This window comes from Populus trichocarpa, chromosome 8 (assembly GCF_000002775.5).
Source record: "Populus trichocarpa isolate Nisqually-1 chromosome 8, P.trichocarpa_v4.1, whole genome shotgun sequence".
Classification (NCBI taxonomy): Eukaryota; Viridiplantae; Streptophyta; class Magnoliopsida; order Malpighiales; family Salicaceae; genus Populus; species Populus trichocarpa.
This window is the reverse complement of record NC_037292.2, coordinates 4,471,004-4,491,457: the sequence shown is the minus strand read 5'-3', so window position 1 is coordinate 4,491,457 and position 20,454 is coordinate 4,471,004. Positions and strand designations below refer to the sequence as shown.

The following is a 20,454-nucleotide window of genomic DNA, read 5'->3' as shown; positions in this document are numbered from 1 at the left end:
GGTGCCCTCAATGTAATGTGGTGGTGCGTGCCCCTAGCACGCATCGAGTTTAGCTTCCTACAACTGTTTTTTCCTTTCATCGTGTTTTCTTTCTTTCCATCTCGAATTCCATGTTAGCCCCTTAAAAAAATTAAATAAATTCCTGCAATTTATTTTTCATTCACATTTGATCTCTATCATTTTGATTATTATTTTTTTCATCTTGAATAATTCATGAAATTACAAATATTTTTTAATTTCACCCCCACTATATTTTGATATTTTAAATTTGATACTCGTTCTTTTAATTGTTATTTGTTTTGTCTATGATAACTTTTAAAATTGATTTTTATATATATAATTTCATCCTCTTTGGTTTTTTTTCTATCAGATTCTATTCTTATTCTCTTTTATATATATATATTTTTTCCTTTACAAGTTTTTTTAATTAATATTTTTTTTATATTTTTATCATTTTAAATTAAATTAGTCGAGAAATAAGTATTTTGATTAAACTTGGGTCCAAGATTTCTTAGGTTGCGAGTTTTAGAGATTTAAATCAGACCTAGAAGGTTCATCTGGGTCCAAGATTTCTTTTTGCTTTGTTTTTTTTTCCTCTTTAGGTTGATTCTTTTCTTATTTTTTATCCTCTTTTTTAGTTTTGCTTTGTCATTTTTTATAGTTTGTCTTTTATAGGGTTAACCCTAGATTTATGACCAGGTTAACCGGTTTCAAAGATTAACATAGTTTGACTTTAGTTTTTTTTTTATCTTTTTCTAAATTAATTCATTTCAATTTCACCTTCCAAATTTTTTTTCTGTTTTTTTATAAGATTATCTTAATCTTATATTCATTGTCAATAAATTTGTAATTTCAATCGGTTTAACAAGGTTTTTTTTTTGTTTTTATAAATTTATTTTTTTACAGTTTTATTATTTAACATTAAATCGTGTAATAATTAAGATAAGTTAAGTTTGGTTATTTTTATCTTCTTTTTCGTTGTCATTTGTTTATCATTATTTTATTTTTTGTTATATTATTTAAATTATTAATTCAACCAATAACTCGAATTCTTTATTTTTTTACTCTAACATTCTTTTCTTATATCAAGAAAATAATTGTCCAACCGAGTAACAGATCTAGTTTTGTGTACACGAATTGGAGATGGTACCGTGAAGGAGTACGACTGTTGATTTTCATGGCATCTATGGTGGAGGGTGGTGGCTGACTGTAGACGTTGGTTTCAGATGTGTGATTCGAGAGTTGTTTCTCCTATTATGTAAATTTTGCAGTATGATAAAGTCAAATTTCAGATGTGTAAATTTTGCAGCATGGTAAAGTCAAATTTTGTCGCAGCCATGTGAATTCCTTAGATTTTTTTATGAGAAAAATCGATGCAGATTTTCTTCTCAACAAAAAAAAATCAAATGTGAAAGGAAAAAAAACCATTATCAAGGAAAGAGAACAATTTTAAACTTCCCCTTCGTACGGGTTATTTTTGGCTGTTGCTTTCTTTGAATATAGACAGATAAAGTTGATATCATATATTTTTTTCTGGTATCATATATTCTTTATCGACCTTACCAGTTAAGGATGTTGGGTGCTTGAAAATAAATTACAAATAATTGAATTAGTAATAAAAAAATCCAGTTAATTAAAATTTAATGGTAAAGAGCTGCCGGACACAACTAACCCGAGATGATGTCATAAGGAGTTTCGGCTTGAGAAGGCCCAGAATAACGGGCTTCGTAATGCTAAGAGGAGATCTTTTTTCATGGGCAAGGCGGAGGTGGCCCTGTTGGCTATTGAGGCCTTAGGCGGCGAGATTTTTTAGCTAAAAGAGGACTGCGTTGTTGCGTACCCGTGACTCTGCGAGTGCGGAGCTTCAAAAGGTGAATTCGGTGCGATGGCCATCCTTGATTTTATCGGACTCTCTTCCAAATGCTATAATTACTTGCTCTCTCTCGTGATTTTTTAAATTTCTAACCATGAATTCTCGGTGACGAAAGGGGGTGTGTTTGAGAAGGTGCTTACAATAGCTAGGCCCAAGAGAGATTTGCTGGGCTTCTCATTCAACAAAACATTGTCATTTTTGTTAAATATATATGTTTTTTAATAGGGAAAATTACCTGACCATAATGTAGTTTGATATTTATTTCAGATCAAAACTAATTTTTGAAAAATTATATTTTGCATCATGGATCAAAATAGATTTTGAAATTTAATGAAATAACCATAATATCCTCGTATATATTAAATCAGAAATTTCACCATTATTATGCCACTAATTCTCTCTCTCTCTCTCTCTCTAACCTCACCTTCTTCTTCTTTTTTCATGTTCTCTCAGTCATCTTCTGTGTCAAGCACTTGACACAAATTCAAAAGGAAAGATTAAATACAAATCCATCATTTTAGATAAAATCAAACACAATTTTTCCCGAGACATCTTCTTTATCACCTTCTTTTCTTGTGTTTTGATATTGTAATCGATTTCTTGTTTGAGACTCAACAATAAAAGATACGTTCCAATTCTTTTCTTGAATCAATATTTCAAAATCTATTGATAATGTGTTTTGTTATTGTTAAGTCTTTAAAATATACTTTTTGTTTCCTTGATTTAACAAAAAAAATTAACAAATATGGTGCTTAAAATTTCAAAGGCAATTAAATCCTAAAAGTACAATAACCCTAAACAATTTGATTTATTTTTGTTCAATCAATAAATTTCAGACCTTCGGACATGTTATGGAGAGTAGAAAAACAGTTAATTAAATTTTTATTAAAAAGAAACCCAAATTTAGGTATAGTTATTGTTCACATAACATAACCTTAATTTTCGAATGTTCCTAGCTAGTATTGTCGGCGTTTTTTTTCCTGTTATTTGGTTTGGTAGTGAAATGGTAGGTGCAACTTCTCTGATAATTCATTTTCCCTTCATGTTGCCTATTCAGGACAACGCATATTGGTCAACGAACATGAATGCATACAAATTTGGATTTTTTGTTCCGGGGAGGACTTCTTACTACAGTCCATACGAGGTAAATGATAATTAACCAAGAATGGATGTGAGCAGGACAGCTTGGAAATAGACGTCAGTAGTGAACGCTGAAGATCAGCCCACAGCCACAGACACGTGGTTTGAAGGAGATGAGGACATGGGAGGGCATGCCATACCCGAAGAAAGTTAGAAGTTTGTTCCATTTTTGTTTTTCCAGTTAATTGATTACATGACGTCCAAAAGATGGCTTGTCCTTTTTGTCGATCAGGGATCTTCCAATTTATAAGTTCCTGGCTAGTTCATTCGAGCTAGAAAGCACCTTTTTTTAGCGGCATGGTAGATGTACAGTCATGCATTTTAGGTTTCAAAGCTAGAAGGGATCCACAATGTTTATCGATCTCTTGCCCATTTTATGTTTGCCTGAAGCTGTTTTCTTGTGATCAGTTTTTTGTGAACATCTTTCCGATCTCTTTTTGTCCACAGGAAAGAATTTCCCCTTCTGCTGTAGTCTTATGCATTTGCGTATATTTCTTACTGTTAGTTTATGTTTATTACATATGTTATGCTCCAGACATGATCTTCAACTTGCACATTACTTAAAATTGTCCTGGGCGTTAGCTAACAAGGAAAGAAGTTCATCTTAATCTTCATATATTGATTTATTATCTAGTCAGAGTGCTATACTAAGATGGTTTTTTAAAAAAAAAACATTTGAGTCTTGTTGATGAGATGAGCATGATTTTAAATTTTATCATTTTACTTTATTTTTATTTAAAATTAATTAATAATACAAGATTATTTAAATTTGTGTTTTTACTTGATAGAATATGTTAAAAATTAACATAAATAAAATCTTATAACTTTAAGTTACTATATTGAATTTGTTTTTGAAATCGATATATATACCATAACGTTTGAGACTACTGGTTTTTTTAAAATTAAATATGTATATAAGCTTTTCATTTTAATTTTAATATTTTTTTATATAAAAAATATATTAAAAAATGGCGTGTTAAAATTTTTTTTTTACAAAAAAAAAGTTAGACAGCTGGATAGCATATCCAAGATTACTAAAAGGGTCATAAAATAAATAAGATAAATTGTTTTTGACTTGAATGAGAACGACCAGCACAATAATCCATCGAGGGGGTCCACGGCAATCATACTTTAATCAATCCCAACGTTGACGTTGCTTTTCCCTTATCCCCTCAACCTTATCACCGAGGTAAGTGTCGCGACGATTTTCCTCCATGGAATCATATTCGGCAGACGTTTCGAAAAGGTCATCTCATTTCCTATACCTCCCAGTTCATTTCAGTGTACAGTATTTCCTCTCTGAAAAGAGGAACAGTAGCTTTCCTTCGAGCAACGCCCCTCTCTGCTTGACATGTTCTATGATTCATCGGGAAGCATCAACATCCCAATCAACGAACTCATTTTCTTGAAATTAAATTTTTTTTGCATGTCAAATTGGGTACTACGACGGAATTGTTGACGATTTTCTTCATACAAAGATGAGACGAGTGATCTGCTTTCATTGAAAAGAGTTAATACTAGCTTGTACTTAGAAGTAGACTAACATGTAAAAGGACATGATAGTTAAGTGAGACCTCCCTTGCTTTAATGTTAGATTAGGACATGATAGTGTGTGCGTGTTTCCTTGGCAAAGAATAGATTTTTCTTGAGAGTATTTGTCAAATTTACTTTAATGCACTCAATCAGTATGATATATCCAACTTCGGTACTTGATTATATGCTAAGCCTATAGCTTACCTGTGCGAGCTTTAAGTGGATTTTTTTATGGAAAATCAGCACATCAGTGTCTGTGGTTGCTATCTAAAAAAATAAGTTTTTAAAAAATATTTGTAATTGTAATTTTAATAAAAAATATATATTTAATGAAAGCGGTTATAAAAAGAATTTTTAGATGTAAAATAAATATTTATAAATAAAAAAACATATTATTTGTTTTTATAAAACCAATGCTTAAAGCATAATTAGGAGGTACAATGCAAAAAACATAAACTATTTTACTAACCAAATAAATTTTTATTTGTAGTTGTGTAATAAACATAAGCTACCAATAATATAGTCTGGTAAAAGTCATGTGTGAAAATTGTGTTTTTTAAAAAGTAATGATTGAAAATAGTGATATTTTAAAAAATAATTAAAAATAAATTACCATAAATTATTAGAAAGGGAGAGAAGAGATAAAAGAAAGAGAAAGAAAAAATAATTTTTTTTGAATATTTTTATTTAAATTGTGTCTTTTGAATATTTTTATTTCAAATTAATTTTTTTAATATTTTAAATCATTTTTTATGTATTAATATTAAAAATAATTTTTTTAAAAAACTATTATTTTAATCTATTACAAAATAAAAAAAACTTTTTTAAAAAACTCTACTGCCTATCCTTTTATTTCATTCTTTCCCACAAAACAAAAGACCTAACGGTTACAAACTAAAATCCTAAAGAGTACTTCAAGTTCAAGTATTCTTCATCCATTAAACTACCATGCGAGGCAAAGTACAGTTATTCACTTAGCTCCTAACAAAACCCACAAATGGGAAACCACTGTATTCCCTGAACTCATCTGATCTTGTCTGCTTTTGGCAAATAAAACCGTGACTGCCAAAAAGCCAACAAAAACAAACCCTGATCCTTTGGGGACCGAGATATCTCAGATTCCTCTTTTAATTGAACTCACACGTGACTATCTTACTCCTTTCCGGAATTACCACAAGCCTAACACGCGCCCCACATCTCCTCACTCTCTCCACCGTCCTCCTGTCCCTCAATCCAATGGCCAATACCTCTCCATTTCTATATCATATCTTCACTCCGTCACCACGCTAATCTCTCACAAAAAATCACTGTCTTCAATTCTTCTTAAATAAAAATCAAAAACCCTGTCTTTCATTTTGTTTACTCTCTCTCTCAGTATAAAAAAACCATGTTACTTAAGGCGGCACCAGCCTTTTCTCTGTTGAATACTAGAGGGGATAGTTTGGGTCCCCTGTTTTCCTCCGCTTCTTCTTTGTCTAACAATAATCTTGCTGTTTCTCCTTCAATTCTTCGCTCAAAAACTGGGTCTGGATTTCTTGTTTGTGCTTCAAAAGGGGCTACTAATAAGTCTTTAATTGGTGTTGTCTTTAAGCCTTTCGAGGAGGTTAAGAAAGAACTCAATCTCGTGCCTACTTTGCCACATGTTTCTCTTGCTAGACAGAAGTTTACTGATGAGAGTGAAGCCGCCATCAATCAACAGATCAAGTGAGGTTTTTTCTTTTTAGTCTTCTTGTTGAGCGACTCTTCTTTTGCGGTAAAGGAATGAATTATTTTCTTTAATTGATGTAAAAAACGACTTCTTTATTTTGGAGCTGGATTAAAGATTCTATTTTTTTCCCTGTGTCAGGAGTCTTTTTATAAGATCCTTTCTTTCTGATCTTCTGGGCTGTTTTTTTTCCACTGATTTATTTCTTGTGCTCTGTTCTGCAACTTTTGTTTTTCTGTGGAAGATCGGTTTGCTCTATCTTTCGCATCAATTCTGAGTGAATCAGTATTGCTGAAGTACTCTCACGTAGTTTTTTTCAATATCTAGATCTATGTTTCTTGGTTCTTTGTGTTTATCTATGTTTTCTAACCATAAATTATGTCTTTTTTGGAATGACAGTGTGGAGTACAATGTCTCATATGTGTACCATGCCATGTTTGCCTACTTTGATAGAGATAATGTGGCACTCAAGGGCCTTGCCAAGTAAATTCTCGTGGAAAGTCTCTGTTCTTATAAGATTTATCCTCGGTTGTATGTTGTTAACGCTTATTTATGGTGTTGTCTCTAATAGTTTTTTCAAGGAATCAAGTATTGAAGAAAGAGAGCATGCTGAGAAATTGATGGAATACCAGGTAATTAGCTTCACATTGTGATATAGTCGTCTATTGTTTTTCATCTTTTCAATTTAGCTTTAGAAGTTATTTATTAGTTTTACAATGTAATTGAATCTTCAGTTACTGTTGTGAAATCTTTCAGAACAAAAGAGGTGGAAAAGTGAAGCTGCATTCTATTTTGATGCCCCTCTCTGAGTTTGATCATACGGAAAAAGGAGATGCGCTGTATGGTGAGTTTTGACGAGCCTTGTATATGTTAAAATGAGAAGTTAAGCAAAATGGATAGATTTTTTTAGTCATTGAAGCTGTTTTGTGATGTCCAATGTCATTTGCCAGTGCTTTGAATAATTCTTCTCATTCTAAGTCATGTAGTTAATGTATTGGAATGCGATTGATTTACACTAGGTCTATGCTCGAATATCTCAATCAGGGCATGATTATCTTTTTTCTTTTTTGGTGCTTAGCTGTTTCTTGGCACAAGGTATAGTTGCGAATTTGACCTGATGGGAAATATTCAGTGCTGAAACTACATGGACTTGTGTTAAGAATCGTGTGTTAGTTATGGCTTCATAAGCAGCTTCTCAAATACTAGTCTTCGTCTCTGTGTTCTTAGGCTTATGATGTATGTTTAACTTGAAAGAATTTGTATGCATCCATTAGTTTACAAGAAATGGCCAGCAAAAGACAATATTTTGGTTAAGATTAGGAGTAGAGAAACTGATGGATGAGTTGGAATCTGTGCTGCAATCAATGCATTGGTGTCTGTTTTGTTAAGTTATGAAATATTTAGTTTTATCTTCAATTTACGTTATTGTTGATTCAGCTATGGAGCTTGCCTTGTGTTTGGAGAAACTAACAAATGAAAAGCTCCTGAACTTGCATAGTGTAAGACATTTCCACTCCTCAAGTTAGAATTTAATGTACATTACTTCATTACATGGTAAATTTCACTTTGCACTTAGCAAGTGATGCTGCGAGTAGTATAACCTTCTGGGAGACAAATTTTTTAATGCTTTCTAGTTTTGTTTGCCAAGTGCTTACAATTTGAATTAAATTCTGTTCAACAGGTGGCTGATCGGAACAATGATGTGCAGTTGGTAGATTTTGTTGAAAGTGAGTTTTTAGCCGAGCAGGTATGTATAGCTTTTATGTTGGCCTACTTCCACCGAGTTTTATATTTCACAGTTATGGCAGGCCAATTGAATTTGGGTTTTAGCCTTTTTAATTGTGTGCTCTGTAGGTGGAATCTATCAAAAAGATCTCAGAATATGTTTCTCAGCTGAGAAGGGTGGGCAAAGGACATGGTATGGAACTCTCTCTTGAACAAAGTTCTTCCTTCGCCGTATTTATTTATGAATTTTAAATGTGTTTTTTTTCATCCTTTCTTTGAACTGATTTACTTTTTCTTTGAATTATCAGGAGTATGGCACTTCGACCAGATGCTCCTCCGTGCGGAAGAAGCGGTTGCATAATTATGAAGCGATCTTGCTTAGCGTACCGTTTATGAGTGTTTTATGCTATCGTTTTTTTTTAATCTAGTTTTTGTTCAGAGGTTTTTGGAATGTGTTTCAGTGGTTGGTTAAACACACTTTAATGTTGTCCAGGATCGAACACGAGCTAAGCCATCGTTCTTAGAGATTGAAGGTGGTTCAAAATTTATGGTTATCCTTCACTCCTAATTTTAGCGTATCTTGTTCTGCAATTGCAACCACTACAGAAAGAAAAGTGTAAAGGGAAATGGTTAAAGACCATCAGCCGTTCTACTCACAGTATGCTGAGTCGAATTCTTGGTGGGCTCGTGTGCGTGTGCCAATATACGATTCCCCAGAATCATAAAGTTGAAACTGAAGCGAGTTGATACGGGATAGATTGATACATTCTTGGTGGGCTCGTGTGCGTGTGCCATGATACCTTACCTGAATTAAATCTCGGTTCGGGTTAAAATAATTATTTGTATCTATACGTTGATTTTCATGACATGTGATCTAGGTTTTGCTCCTGATTAGTTTTTAAAACAGGTTTTAATTTTTATATTAACCAAGTTAAAGAGGGTTAACTTTTCTGATATATGACTTAGGCCCTGTTTCAAGTTAATGAGGATTGAGTTTTTAAAGTTTAATAATAATAATAATTATTTTTATATTAATCTAGATTTATGGTTAATCAATCTCATGGTCTAAATCTTGTTTTAGATTGATTTTCAAATTAAGTTTAGATCTTGTTTTAGATTGATTTTCAAATTAAGTTTTGAATCTAAAATGATAGTTATTTTTATATTAATATTAATATTAACTTGGGTTAAACTCGAGTTGATTTTTCCACCTTGTTGATGATTGATGAGTTGGATTTTAAAACTATAATAATAATTATTTTTATTTTTATATATTTTGTAGTTGAACATTTTAAAATTTAAATTGTTTTAAAGTGGCATTTTAAAAATAAAAAAATAAATAAATATTATCTCTCAAAAACTTGAAATTTTATACTTTTATTTTAAAAATATAAAAAATAATTCTAAAATGATAGGAGAAACATATTTACTTTTTTATATTCTTATATGTGTTTTTTTAATCACTGCATTTCTATCCTTACCGTATTCATTCTTTTTATTCCATGAAGGGTAAGATTGTCTAATCCTAGTCTTGAATAAAATAATCATCAATCATATCTGCCCCCTATATGAAAACATGCAATTGCATTTCTTGACGCGACACCACTTTCAAGTGCTTGTCACCTGGCAAATCCTTATTTGCCAGATGGGGATGTAGAGGCTGATGGTACGAGGGAAAACCTACTTTCTATTCCTACCAGCTCAGGAGATCGAGATTGCACCTGTAACGTGAATTGTTCGGCCGACAGCATTTATCTTCAAGTATCCAATGATGAAGCGAAAATGACAAGTAGCCCACGGACGGGAATCAATCCAAGGATATCGGCCCAAACAAAAATTAAGACTTTGGTTTGGTTTGGTTTGGGCTGAAATATAGCACTTGTTGACAATTTTTTACATGGAAACAAAATCTAGACCAATCACAGCAACATCTGGTCATTAATCCCACCCCCCCCCCCCCCCCAAATAAAAAAGGAAAAAAAAAAGACTGAAAGTTTTTTTTTTTCCCCACGGGTTGGAGACAGATAATTTGAAGCAACAAAACATTTTGAAGCAACAGAGAAAAGGTTTATCTTTTTCCATTTTCTGGATTATATGTGCAAAAATGATTAAGAAACCAAGGGATATGACGGTGGTAGATATTGTTTTTTATTTAAAAATATATAAAAAATTATTTTTAATATTAACATATTAAAATAATAATAAAAAACTAACAATTCAATCATTACTCCAAGCTAAATAAACAAATAAACCTCAAAATTTAAAATCTCATCTCCATTAATTTCTTTCTCAAAACTAAGAACAATTGCAGCTATTTATAGTATTTAGAAGTATAGTAATAATTATTTTTAAAAATATTTTTACTTGGAAATATATTAATATAATATTTTTTATATTTTTAAAATTATTTATAATATTAATACATTAAAATATAATTTTAAATAAAAAAAATCAAAATCCGAAAAAACAATATTTAAAATCTGATTCTCCAAAGAACCCCTTCATCACCAACAAAGAATATAACAACTCACATGTACCGTGAACATCACCCTACCCAACAACATCACGAGTCTCATATTTTTTATTGAACCCTAAATTGAAACGGATCATGTTCCTTTTCGACTGAGCTTCATTGGATAATAAGAGTGTGATGTTGGATGGGAAAATATGACAAGATCTTGGAGTTGCAAGGCGTATGATAAGTGTGTTTTAAGGAAATGTTTTACGATACTTTTTAAAATAATTTTCTTGTTTAAAAATGTATTAAATTATTTATTTATTTATTTTAAACGAGCACATCAAAGTACATAAAAAATATCAGAAAATATTAAAAAAATTAATTTAATATTTTTAAAAACTTTAAGTACTTTTAAAAAATATATAAAAACAAAAAAAAAATTATACCAAACACTCTTTAAAAGTAGCATGGTTAGTTAGTGGAATTTAAATCTAGGACTGAATCTCTATAAATGAAATCAAGACGTTTTTTTCTTGTGGAAAATGATATTTTTATCAATGAATAGGTACTAGGACTCCTAGAATTGTATTCCTCTTCTCGCATCATTACGAGACTTGTCATGAAAATGAAAATTGCCACGTGGTAGAAATCATGTTTTTAAAATATTAATTTTTAAAAAAATTAATTTTTTTTATAGGTTTTGAATTGTTTTGATATACTGATTTCAAAAATAATTTTTAAAAATAAAAAAATATCATTTTGATGCATTTTGACACGAAAAACACTTTGAAAAGCAACCGCAACCGCACTCACGCCTTAGTGTTTTTGTTTTCGTGGGAGCACCGAACTTTTAAATAAAATTGATTTTTTTTATTTTAAATTATTCTTTATTTTAATACACTGATATCAAAAATAAATTTTAAAAAATAAAAAAATATTATTTTAATATATTTTAAAATTAAAAAAACAAAAATAATTCTTTAAAATCAAATAAGTTTCACTAGCGAGTGAAAAATTAAAAAAAAGGTAGATAATTTTTTTTATATAGTCATGTACATGTATAGACAACTCAACAAGTGATTTTACTGGTGCTAGGGCATGGGTTGATTCTTGGATTAATAAAAATGTTTTTTTTTTAATTTTATTTTTTTAAAAAAATTAGAATTAGCATTTTTTCCCCTTATATTTGAATATCAAAATTTCGTCATCGTACTAGATCATTAAAAGAATTGTAATGGTATAGGGATGAAGCATGGGTACAACCCTCTTGTAAATTTTGCAACTCTAAAAGGGGTAAAAAGACCACGTGCCATCATATTATTGGGTTACTTGCATCACGGTTAAAAACAAAAGCATCTAAATCGTGGCGAAAATCTGCAAGGCGCAAGCGATACACCGCATCAACAGCGTTTTCTTTCTTCTCCTTTTTGAAAACCGTGGAGGCGTCCTTTCCCTGTTGATCAATTCCCAACTATACATTCTTCTCTCTTTACCACTCTACTACCGTCTACAAAGAGGAAGAGGAGAGAAAAACTATAGACGCAACAATGTTTGCTATTCTGATCTTTGTGTTGTTATCGATAACGGCGCAATTAAAAGCTGATCATGGATTCGATGTCCGTCACTACCTGTCCACTGTAACAACGTCTCTCTCTCTCTCTCTCTCTAGATAATCTAATTTAATTTTGTTTATGGAATAACTTGGCTAGTGCTCGCTACCATAGGATCACAAATCAGTGTTCTCGAAGAAGAGAAAACAAGCGAATTGCTAATTAGTTAAGTGTAATTATTTAATTTTCTTTGATAAATTGTGTGCAGATATGATGTAGTGAAAGATATTGTCAAAGCTTCTGCTAATAGCACTCCTGATGGTTGCACTCCTATCCACCTAAACCTTGTGGTAATTTTTTTCTTGTTGCAAAATTTTAGATTGATGTTTTCTTGTCGTTCATTTGGAATGTTAAAAGTCAATACCGTAGCTTGAGCAACTAGAGCGTCTAGATGGCTTGAGTTTGTCTTGGTGGTTTTTGCTTTACAGCTGTTGGTGTTCGAATGCTAAAATTTTGGGTTTAAGTTAGCTGATAATGTAGCAGATTGTCTATAAACTATGATTAAGATTTGCTATTTTGCCGCCGAGTACCTGCTCAAGTAACTAACTGATTTTGAAAGATGTTTGGGTTTAATTTTTTTTTTTGGGTACGATTAGTTTCTAGTTTTTGGGCATGATTTTGCACTTATTGTCACGGAAAAAATTGAATTTCCCATCTGTCTCTGAAGATGATTCCCTGGACTCAGGTGTGGCTTCTTTAAAAAAAAGCTGTGATGCCCTCAGAATTACTTGAAGCATCATTTTTCTTTATAAATGAAAACTTTCAGGTGTGAACATAATGTATTATGCACTTGAAATCAAGGACTTCCAACCAAAGTCAGGAAAAATGCACTAATTGTAGTTTCTGAGTTATTGAAATTTGTAGAACTGGAGCATGCGAGTTATCATATAGTGTAACTTGTATGTTAGCATGCCGTAGTGTGTGACAGTTGGAACGAGCCATGCATCTGTTCCTGCGGTAGGTGTCACTTGTAGAGTTTGCTTAAACCATTTTGACCTTTTCCTTTTTTTTAAGGGATGATATCTGGAGCTATCACTTTCTTTCTTGGTACCTTTTTAATGATAGCATGACCCTTTGCCTGGACATTTTACGTTGTTGGTTACTTTGGATGGCTTCTTTCTGATTCAACCTTCTAATTTGCTGGGTTTTTATGTTAATTTCTTCTAATTCTTGTAGTGATTAGGTGCTCTGATAGAAGTTATTACTGTGTATTTAAAACCAAAATGAATTTTAATCCTTTGGAATTTCCTAGGCAAGACATGGAACTCGTTCCCCTACCAAAAAGCGAATGAGAGAGTTAGACAAGCTGGCTTCTCACTTGGAAGAGCTCATAAAAGATGCTGAAGAACAAAATTTGTCCTTGGAAAAAGTTCCCTCATGGTTACGGGGATGGAAATCTCCTTGGAGAGGGAAATTGAAAGGTGGAGAATTGATCAGGAAAGGAGAAGAAGAATTGTACAATCTTGGAATCAGGATCAGAGAGAGATTTCCAGAATTATTTGAAGAGGAATACCACCCGGATGTTTATCCTATAAAGGCTTCACAAGTGAGCTCTGTTCTAAAATACTCTACAAGGAAAATTGTCTTTTCAATATGTTTTTTAGATTTTAAATCTGAGAGATTGCTCTCTCCAATCAATCCCAACTTCATACCTGTGCTGTTCTTGTAGTCCTTTACTTTTTCGTCTGGTAAATTTCATTCATTTCCTTTTTATTCTCTCCAATCTGATAGGTTCCTCGCGCATCAGCTAGTGCTGTGGCATTTGGCATGGGGCTGTTAAGTGAGAAGGGAAGTCTGGGACCTGCACGACAACGAGCTTTCGCTGTTACAAGTGAAAGCCGTGCGAGTGACATAATTTTGAGGTTTCATGATTGTTGTGGAAACTATAAGGTACCGTCCAGTTTTATTTTTTTTGTTCATGTTTTATGTTCTTCTGCAAACCACACAACTTGTACATTCTAAGTCAGTATTTATTTTTTATGGTTATTTACTTTGTCTTCCCAATTTCTGAGCCCAATACGATAATACCTTCATTACTTTAAAATAATTATTTTCTTTGTAAACGGATTTTAGTTGGGACTTGTAGATTTGGACACTAGGTGATGACTAGGATAGGATTTGTAATTTATTGAAGTTAGTGAGATACATAAAAGTTGTGGATTTGCATATTAGCCCATGTTCTCTGCCCAAAGTTGTTATGATGCAGTCAATTTCCTCTCAGAATTACATGTATGGGTTCAGGTTTTTAGGAAGAGGCAGGAGCCTGCTGTTGATAAGCTTAAGGAACCTGTCCTGGATGAAATCACTTCTGCATTAGTGAGCCGCTATGGACTCAATTTTACTAGACAGGATGTTGCTATGTTGTGGTTTCTGTGTAAACAGGTGACGACGACTCTGTCTCTTTGACTATATAGTATGAAATAAATCTCATTTTGTTATGGGTCCTGAATTAATTTATTTAGTTTACTTACTTCTGGTGCAATGTGCCATTGGATTTTCAATTCGGCAGGAAGCATCTGTCTTGGATATAACTGATCAAGCTTGTGGTCTCTTCAGCCCTTATGAGGTAATCTGGATATTGGTGCTGTGTTATTTTAGGTCCTTGTTTCTCCTTTGGCTAGCGCTGGTGATGAATCAATACTGTTCACAACTTTTCAACTTGGTTTTTATAGGAAAATTTGAGCTGTCCTTAATAATTGTTCCTGATTTCTGTATGTCAATAAAATCATGAAGTCTGTCTAGTATGATCACTTGAATACTTCTTCTTTTTTTGGTCCATGTGTTAAAAGAAATGAGAAAATAGAATGCTCATGCTGGATTGACAAGAAAGTTATACATGGCTGGTTAGCTTCAGAAAATTGGTGCATTTGTAATTGTATGATAGAGTGTTTTTATACGAAACCTGCATTGGTAATTTTTTGACACAAGTTAAAGAAGTATTTCTCTTTTCTGCTTTATCGATATTGATCAGCAGTCCATACACATTCTTAGGTTGCTTTGCTGGAGTGGACAGATGATCTGGAGATGTTTATATTGAAGGGTTATGGTAATTCAATAAATTATCGAATGGGAGTGCCATTACTTGAAGATGTTGTTCAGTCCATGGAGGAAGCCATTAAAGCAAAAGAAGGTAATTACAAGTTGTCAAATGCTGGAGTCCGTGTTCTTGTTTTATGTCGTTGGTTAATTGTGTCCCTTTCTTTAGGTTATACAGTTGTGTCTCGTTGTTGAACAAAGCATATTTTAACTTTCATAGTCCCTTTGTTGAACAAATATTTTTTTCTTTCATATGCATTAGTGAGCTGTGGGCAAGGAGCAACCTTTTGAATTTTTTTGTGATTTTTTTTTGTAGATTTGCCTTTTTATCAGGTTAGCATTTGGTACAATCTAAAACTAGCTAGCTAAAGCCCAGCATTGAGTGCCAGAACCATCAACACTCGGTTATATGATTACCCTAGTCATTTATTTGACCACCTTATTTTACATCTTTTATTTTGTTCAAAGTTTGTAGTCTTCATTGGTTGCTATTGTTAATTCAATTTCAATAAGATATTTACAGCCACCAAAGGGTGTAAATGAGGTGGTAAGTTGAGTGCCTGTGACAACATAGGTCATGGTTTAAACTCCTACCCTTGGATAGCTACTCGCCATCCTATGTATGGGACCAGCTAGTTGAAGGGCCTGGGTTAAGCAAGGGCTTGGCCCACTTGGTGCAAATTGGGCCTGGTATGTCCAATCCTGAGTGGGGGAGGATTTGTTTTGGTGTCCCAAGGTTCTGCAAAGACCCCAGTTCCTCGTAGATTACAAAAAAAAACAGAGTTATATGTGTCATCTTCAAAGAACTAGTTAAGGCTTTTTGGTGGAAAATTTTCTTCTGTGGGTGCTAAGAGAAACAAAAAATGATAAAGATGAACCTTTTCCTGCTCTATTATTGTTTTTGTTGTTATATTCTTGATCGTTGTCGTCTTATTATTATTGTTATCAGAAAAGCATGCTCCTGGAAGTTATGAGAAGGCAAGGCTGCGTTTTGCACATGCAGAGACTGTGGTCCCATTTTCATGTCTGCTTGGACTTTTTCTTGATGGTTCTGGTGAGTTGATTTCATCCTTGGACTCCATTTTTAGCATCTGTCTCTGCATGAATGAAACAGTTTCATGATTATATTTATATGCCATTCAATTCAGCCACAGATGCAATACCTCCATAAAGGATTCTGTCTGTGTTGTATACTGAATCACCATTTATTTTCACTAACTTTCAGAATTCCAAAAAATACAAAGGGAAGAACCTTTGGAACTTCCTTCAAAACCTCCCCAGAGTAGAAATTGGCGGGGCAGCACTGTGGCTCCTTTTGCTGGTAACAACATGCTGGTCTTGCACAGCTGTCCTGCAAATTCTGAAAGCAAGTACTTTGTCCAAGTTCTCCACAATGAACATCCTATTCTGATGGCGGTATACTTTTCTAGTTCACGTGCTGATTATGCTTATGATTTTGTGTGCTTTCTTGACATGTACTTTTATTAAAAAAAAATCAAATACTAACTTTTATGTTTTTGTGAATAGGGTTGTGGTTCTGATTTTTGCCCATTTGAAGAGTTTAAGGTACTAGCATCATTCAACGCTTTGGTTCTAATTTACTTGATTGATTCACCTATGCTGATTGCATATTCTTTTTCCTTCTTCAGGAAAAAATAGTTGCTCCTCATCTGAAGCACGACTATAACAGTATGTGCACTGTACACCTGGAAGCACCAGAGCAGAAGCCTGTAGCCAGTAAGTTATCACAACTGTTTCGTTGGCTCTTCTCTATGCAGAATGATGATACACCGTCCACGAAAGATGATTTATAGTTTGTTATTGAAGAATCAAAGCAAGAAGATTTCTTACATGCTACTTTTTCCTCCATGTATGCTGATTTTCAGCCAAGGCCAGCTCTCCCTTTTAGCCGAGTGTCTTTTGGATTGATCTGATTGTCTCACGGCACTGAACTTACTGGCACGATTCTGAATTCTGATCTATAGTATTTTTTTCTGACAGATCTGTGCCTCCTTTTAACAGTTCTACTCCCTTTTGTATATCTGAAAGGGAAATAATCTTGTAATTTCATGTAGATCGCCTGATGGCTTTAGACTTTAGTTTAATACCGTCCCTTTTCTGCCATATGGAACTTCTACTGGTATTCTAGTTGGATGTTAATAGGCTTCACTTTGCGTGTATCCCGTTTTCCACGATCAACTACAATACGGACCTCGCCATTGTCTCTGCAAACGGCGGTTTCGTTTAAATTTTTATGTACATGTATCTAAATGTAGTAACAAGAATTTGTAGAGAGCAGCATATTGTGTAGGAATAAGGGTTCATATGCTGGTAAGGCGGAGGAATCATCTTTCGCTCCTGGCGATCTGCAGGGAACCGGATTCATCGTGAGAGTTTCAATGTTGTTTGTCAAATGGAACTCATTGGAGCATGGTTATTAAACCCGGACCGGTTTGGCGGGTTGATTTTTGACCTGGTGGTCGGACCGGTTTAGGTAAGATAAAAGACCGGGATGAGTAAAACTTGGTTGACTCGTAACTCGATCGATCTGGTAAAACCTGGATAAGATTTGTTTTTTTTTCAAATGTGTTTTTTCTTTTAACTAGAGATTTTATATTGTGCAATCAAAGAATTAAAAAACTGAAAAAGTTCATAGACACTCGTTTTAGTTTTTCTTCCTTTTAAAGGTATTTAATTAACTATAAAATATAATTTATTAATTTATCCTTGATTGATATATTAATAACTAATAAACACTTTGGAAAATATTGTTTTAGCCCCTGATAGATAATTAAATAATTTTATTTGAAAAAAACAAAACTATCATTTTCCTTTTCCAATACACATGCACATTGAAATGTTGATCCCTTTTAGTTTATTTTTCTTTAAATAATATTAGAAAATAATTAAAGTGTGACTGGTTACCACCTGTGACAATGGTGCACCATTATCTTTATTACACGCACATCTACGATAAATCCAAATTACCATTTATCATGAGTAATAAACTTGGACAAGTTTAGGCTGAGATTGATAGATATCTGAGGCTCATGCCCTCTAGTCATGAGAAAAAACATAGCCTAAGATATGCGGACTTGAAATTCTCTGTTTCAAGAAATTTCAAAACACCAATGCATCCTTATTATATCTAACCCTACTCGAAAATTAACTTGAATTAACTCGAAAAAATTAATTTTTTATATAAAAAAATTAAAAAACAATCCATATAAATATAGACTATGCATGTTATAAATAATAAAATTTAAAAACTTATTTCAAATTTTTTTATTTCATATTAAAAAGATACTATATTAGTATGTTATCTTTTTAAGTTGAAGTATTTAAATAAAATTTTTTTATTTCACATTAAAAAAACACAATTTTTTTCTTGTAAATATAGAATATATATACTAAAAGACTTTAAATTCCACATTGAAAAAATATTTTTTTCTTATAAACATAGAGTATATATACTAAAAAGTTTCAAATTTCACATTAAAAAAATAAAATATTATTTATAGTGAATTTTGAAAAGAATTAATAACCAACTAAATATATATATATATATATATATATATATATATATATATATATGTAAATCTCTTGCTTAAAGAAAAAACACTTTTGAAAAAAAAAAACAGGTCTCAACTGGGTTTTACCGGGTCACTCGAGTTACAATTCAACTAGGTTTTGCTCATTCCAGTCTTTTGCCTTACCTAGATCGGTCCAACAACCGGGTCAAAAATCAACCCGCCAGGCCGGTCCGGGTTTAATAACTATGCTCCAATGAGTTCCGTTTGACAAACAACATTGAAACCAGGTGTTGTGCAGGACAAGATTATCCTAGTCTCATGATCGATTAATGAGTGTGACATGTTGGATCGAGTCAGATTTTGTTTTTGTTTTTTATTTTTTATTTTAATTTATCTTTCAATGTTTGTTTGTTGATAATTGAGCTTTGAATTTCTTTTATTTTTTTATTTAGAAAGTTATTTTGTTCTCATTTAATCTTTGCTTTGTTCTCAAATAAGATTGTCGAGACTTTTTTAAAATATTCAAAGAATATTTATTTATAATACTAACAAATGTTTATTTTTTTATTTGATTGGTTTTCTTTTAATTATAGTATTAAATTAACCCGGTCCCAAAACTTTCATAATTTTTTAAAAATATTATTATCGACCGAGTATCTTTTTATTCGTTAGAAAAAATTTAACCCTATCCATGATATATCGCTTGCTAAGATAACGATGACTAATTGAAAATCGACTCTCCAATCTCTTTTTTTTGTTTCTTTTCACTTCTAACGTTCCCTTTTGTCTAAGCATGGCTCTTCTTCTTCTTCTTTATATCTAGAAAAAAACTTTTCCTAGTTCATACCGTTTACATAGTTCTGTGAAGTTCCATGAACAAATTCAACTGGGATGTATGATGTATCCCAACACGCATGTGAGTACAAAAGATAATGATATTAATTTATTAGTTAAATGTCTTTTTTCCCTCAAGAAGCCCGTCTAGCTCAGTTGGTAGAGCGCAAGGCTCTTAACCTTGTGGTCGTGGGTTCGAGCCCCACGGTGGGCGATTTCTTTTTTGTAATCTAATCACAGGACGCAGTTCACGTGCTTTTGTAATCTAATCAGAGTGAATCCCTCCATCCATTTGGACATGGTATATTAAAAAATAAATTAAATAATGATTTTAAGTGTATCTTGATCCAATTACGTGTATTTTAAAATGTTTTTTTTTCCAATAAAAAAATGATTTCATTAATGATTTATATTTTTACATTTGTGTTTTTTTAATAAAAAAATGAATATTTGGATTGGTTAATCAAATATTGTATTTTTTGACATTCTTTTATATTTGAAAGTACCCACTACACTTAAATTTAAAACGCTTTTTCCAAGTAGGTTAACTAGAAGTAGATAAATTGTCTTTCAAAAAAAATACTCAAAGCCAAAAAATTAAACTGAATGAATCTTTTACCCACCATTTGAATAAATCTTTTGAGGGCAACCCAAACCACATTCTTTTAAATTCCTTTTTTTTTTTGTGATTGTTTAATTAATCAAACACTTGTAAAAAAAACCCACATCAACAATTACTAACCCAAACTACTTCTGCATTTTGCAGTGAAGATGGACCATCTTAAATTATTATTTTCAATTTAATTTAATAATATTTTTTTTATTAATATAAATATCAAAATCAATTTACACGTATTTTAATTAATCCTACAAATTATAAAATTAACAACCATATATACCTCATTCTTATTCCGGCCTGTTAATTGTCAGCGGGTAGGAAGACTATCAATCCACCCTTCACTCTCCACGTGTACATGGGCCTACAAGATCACAGCCATACAAGTATA

The 20,454-nt window shown here is 32.4% G+C and overlaps 2 protein-coding genes and 1 non-coding gene across 4 annotated transcripts; all 3 read left to right on the top strand.

The window, feature by feature from the left end:
* Positions 1–5,741: 5,741 nt before the first annotated feature.
* LOC7462089 (ferritin-3, chloroplastic) lies at positions 5,742–8,544 on the top strand. Its single transcript, XM_002312144.4, has 8 exons — positions 5,742–6,250; positions 6,651–6,734; positions 6,823–6,883; positions 7,008–7,095; positions 7,689–7,750; positions 7,933–7,998; positions 8,106–8,169; positions 8,285–8,544. Exons 1-8 carry the CDS (start codon positions 5,934–5,936, stop codon positions 8,335–8,337), a joined length of 795 nt encoding a protein of 264 aa, XP_002312180.4. The 5' UTR covers positions 5,742–5,933; the 3' UTR covers positions 8,338–8,544.
* A 3,252-nt stretch (positions 8,545–11,796) lies between these two features.
* Positions 11,797–17,339, top strand: LOC7462092 (uncharacterized). 2 transcript variants are annotated; one of them, XM_024607768.2, is made up of 12 exons: positions 11,797–12,079; positions 12,253–12,334; positions 13,297–13,590; positions 13,776–13,934; positions 14,286–14,426; positions 14,554–14,610; positions 15,036–15,174; positions 16,030–16,134; positions 16,306–16,496; positions 16,608–16,646; positions 16,730–16,817; positions 16,967–17,339. In XM_024607768.2, exons 1-12 carry the CDS (start codon positions 11,982–11,984, stop codon positions 16,987–16,989), a joined length of 1,416 nt encoding a protein of 471 aa, XP_024463536.1. In that variant the 5' UTR covers positions 11,797–11,981; the 3' UTR covers positions 16,990–17,339. The 2 variants fall into 2 exon arrangements, with proteins under 2 accessions (XP_024463536.1, XP_002312179.2); XM_002312143.4 differs by having other exon boundaries at positions 16,730–17,339.
* A 2,249-nt stretch (positions 17,340–19,588) lies between these two features.
* Positions 19,589–19,661, top strand: TRNAK-CUU (transfer RNA lysine (anticodon CUU)). Its single transcript has one exon. It is a non-coding gene; the product is annotated as a tRNA-Lys (tRNA).
* The last annotated feature ends 793 nt before the right edge of the window (positions 19,662–20,454 follow it).

Bases quoted from the DNA above. Each gene is read 5' to 3' on its own strand.
- LOC7462089 (XM_002312144.4), top strand. From the start codon at position 5,934: ATGTTACTTAAGGCGGCACCAGCCTTTTCTCTGTTGAATACTAGAGGG. The intron at 7,751-7,932 runs GTAAGACATTTC...TCTGTTCAACAG, and splicing joins AGCTCCTGAACTTGCATAGT to GTGGCTGATCGGAACAATGA. The intron at 8,170-8,284 runs GTATGGAACTCT...TTGAATTATCAG, and splicing joins AAGGGTGGGCAAAGGACATG to GAGTATGGCACTTCGACCAG.
- LOC7462092 (XM_002312143.4), top strand. From the start codon at position 11,982: ATGTTTGCTATTCTGATCTTTGTGTTGTTATCGATAACGGCGCAATTA. The intron at 12,080-12,252 runs GTCTCTCTCTCT...AATTGTGTGCAG, and splicing joins TACCTGTCCACTGTAACAAC to ATATGATGTAGTGAAAGATA. The intron at 15,175-16,029 runs GTAATTACAAGT...TATTGTTATCAG, and splicing joins AGCCATTAAAGCAAAAGAAG to AAAAGCATGCTCCTGGAAGT.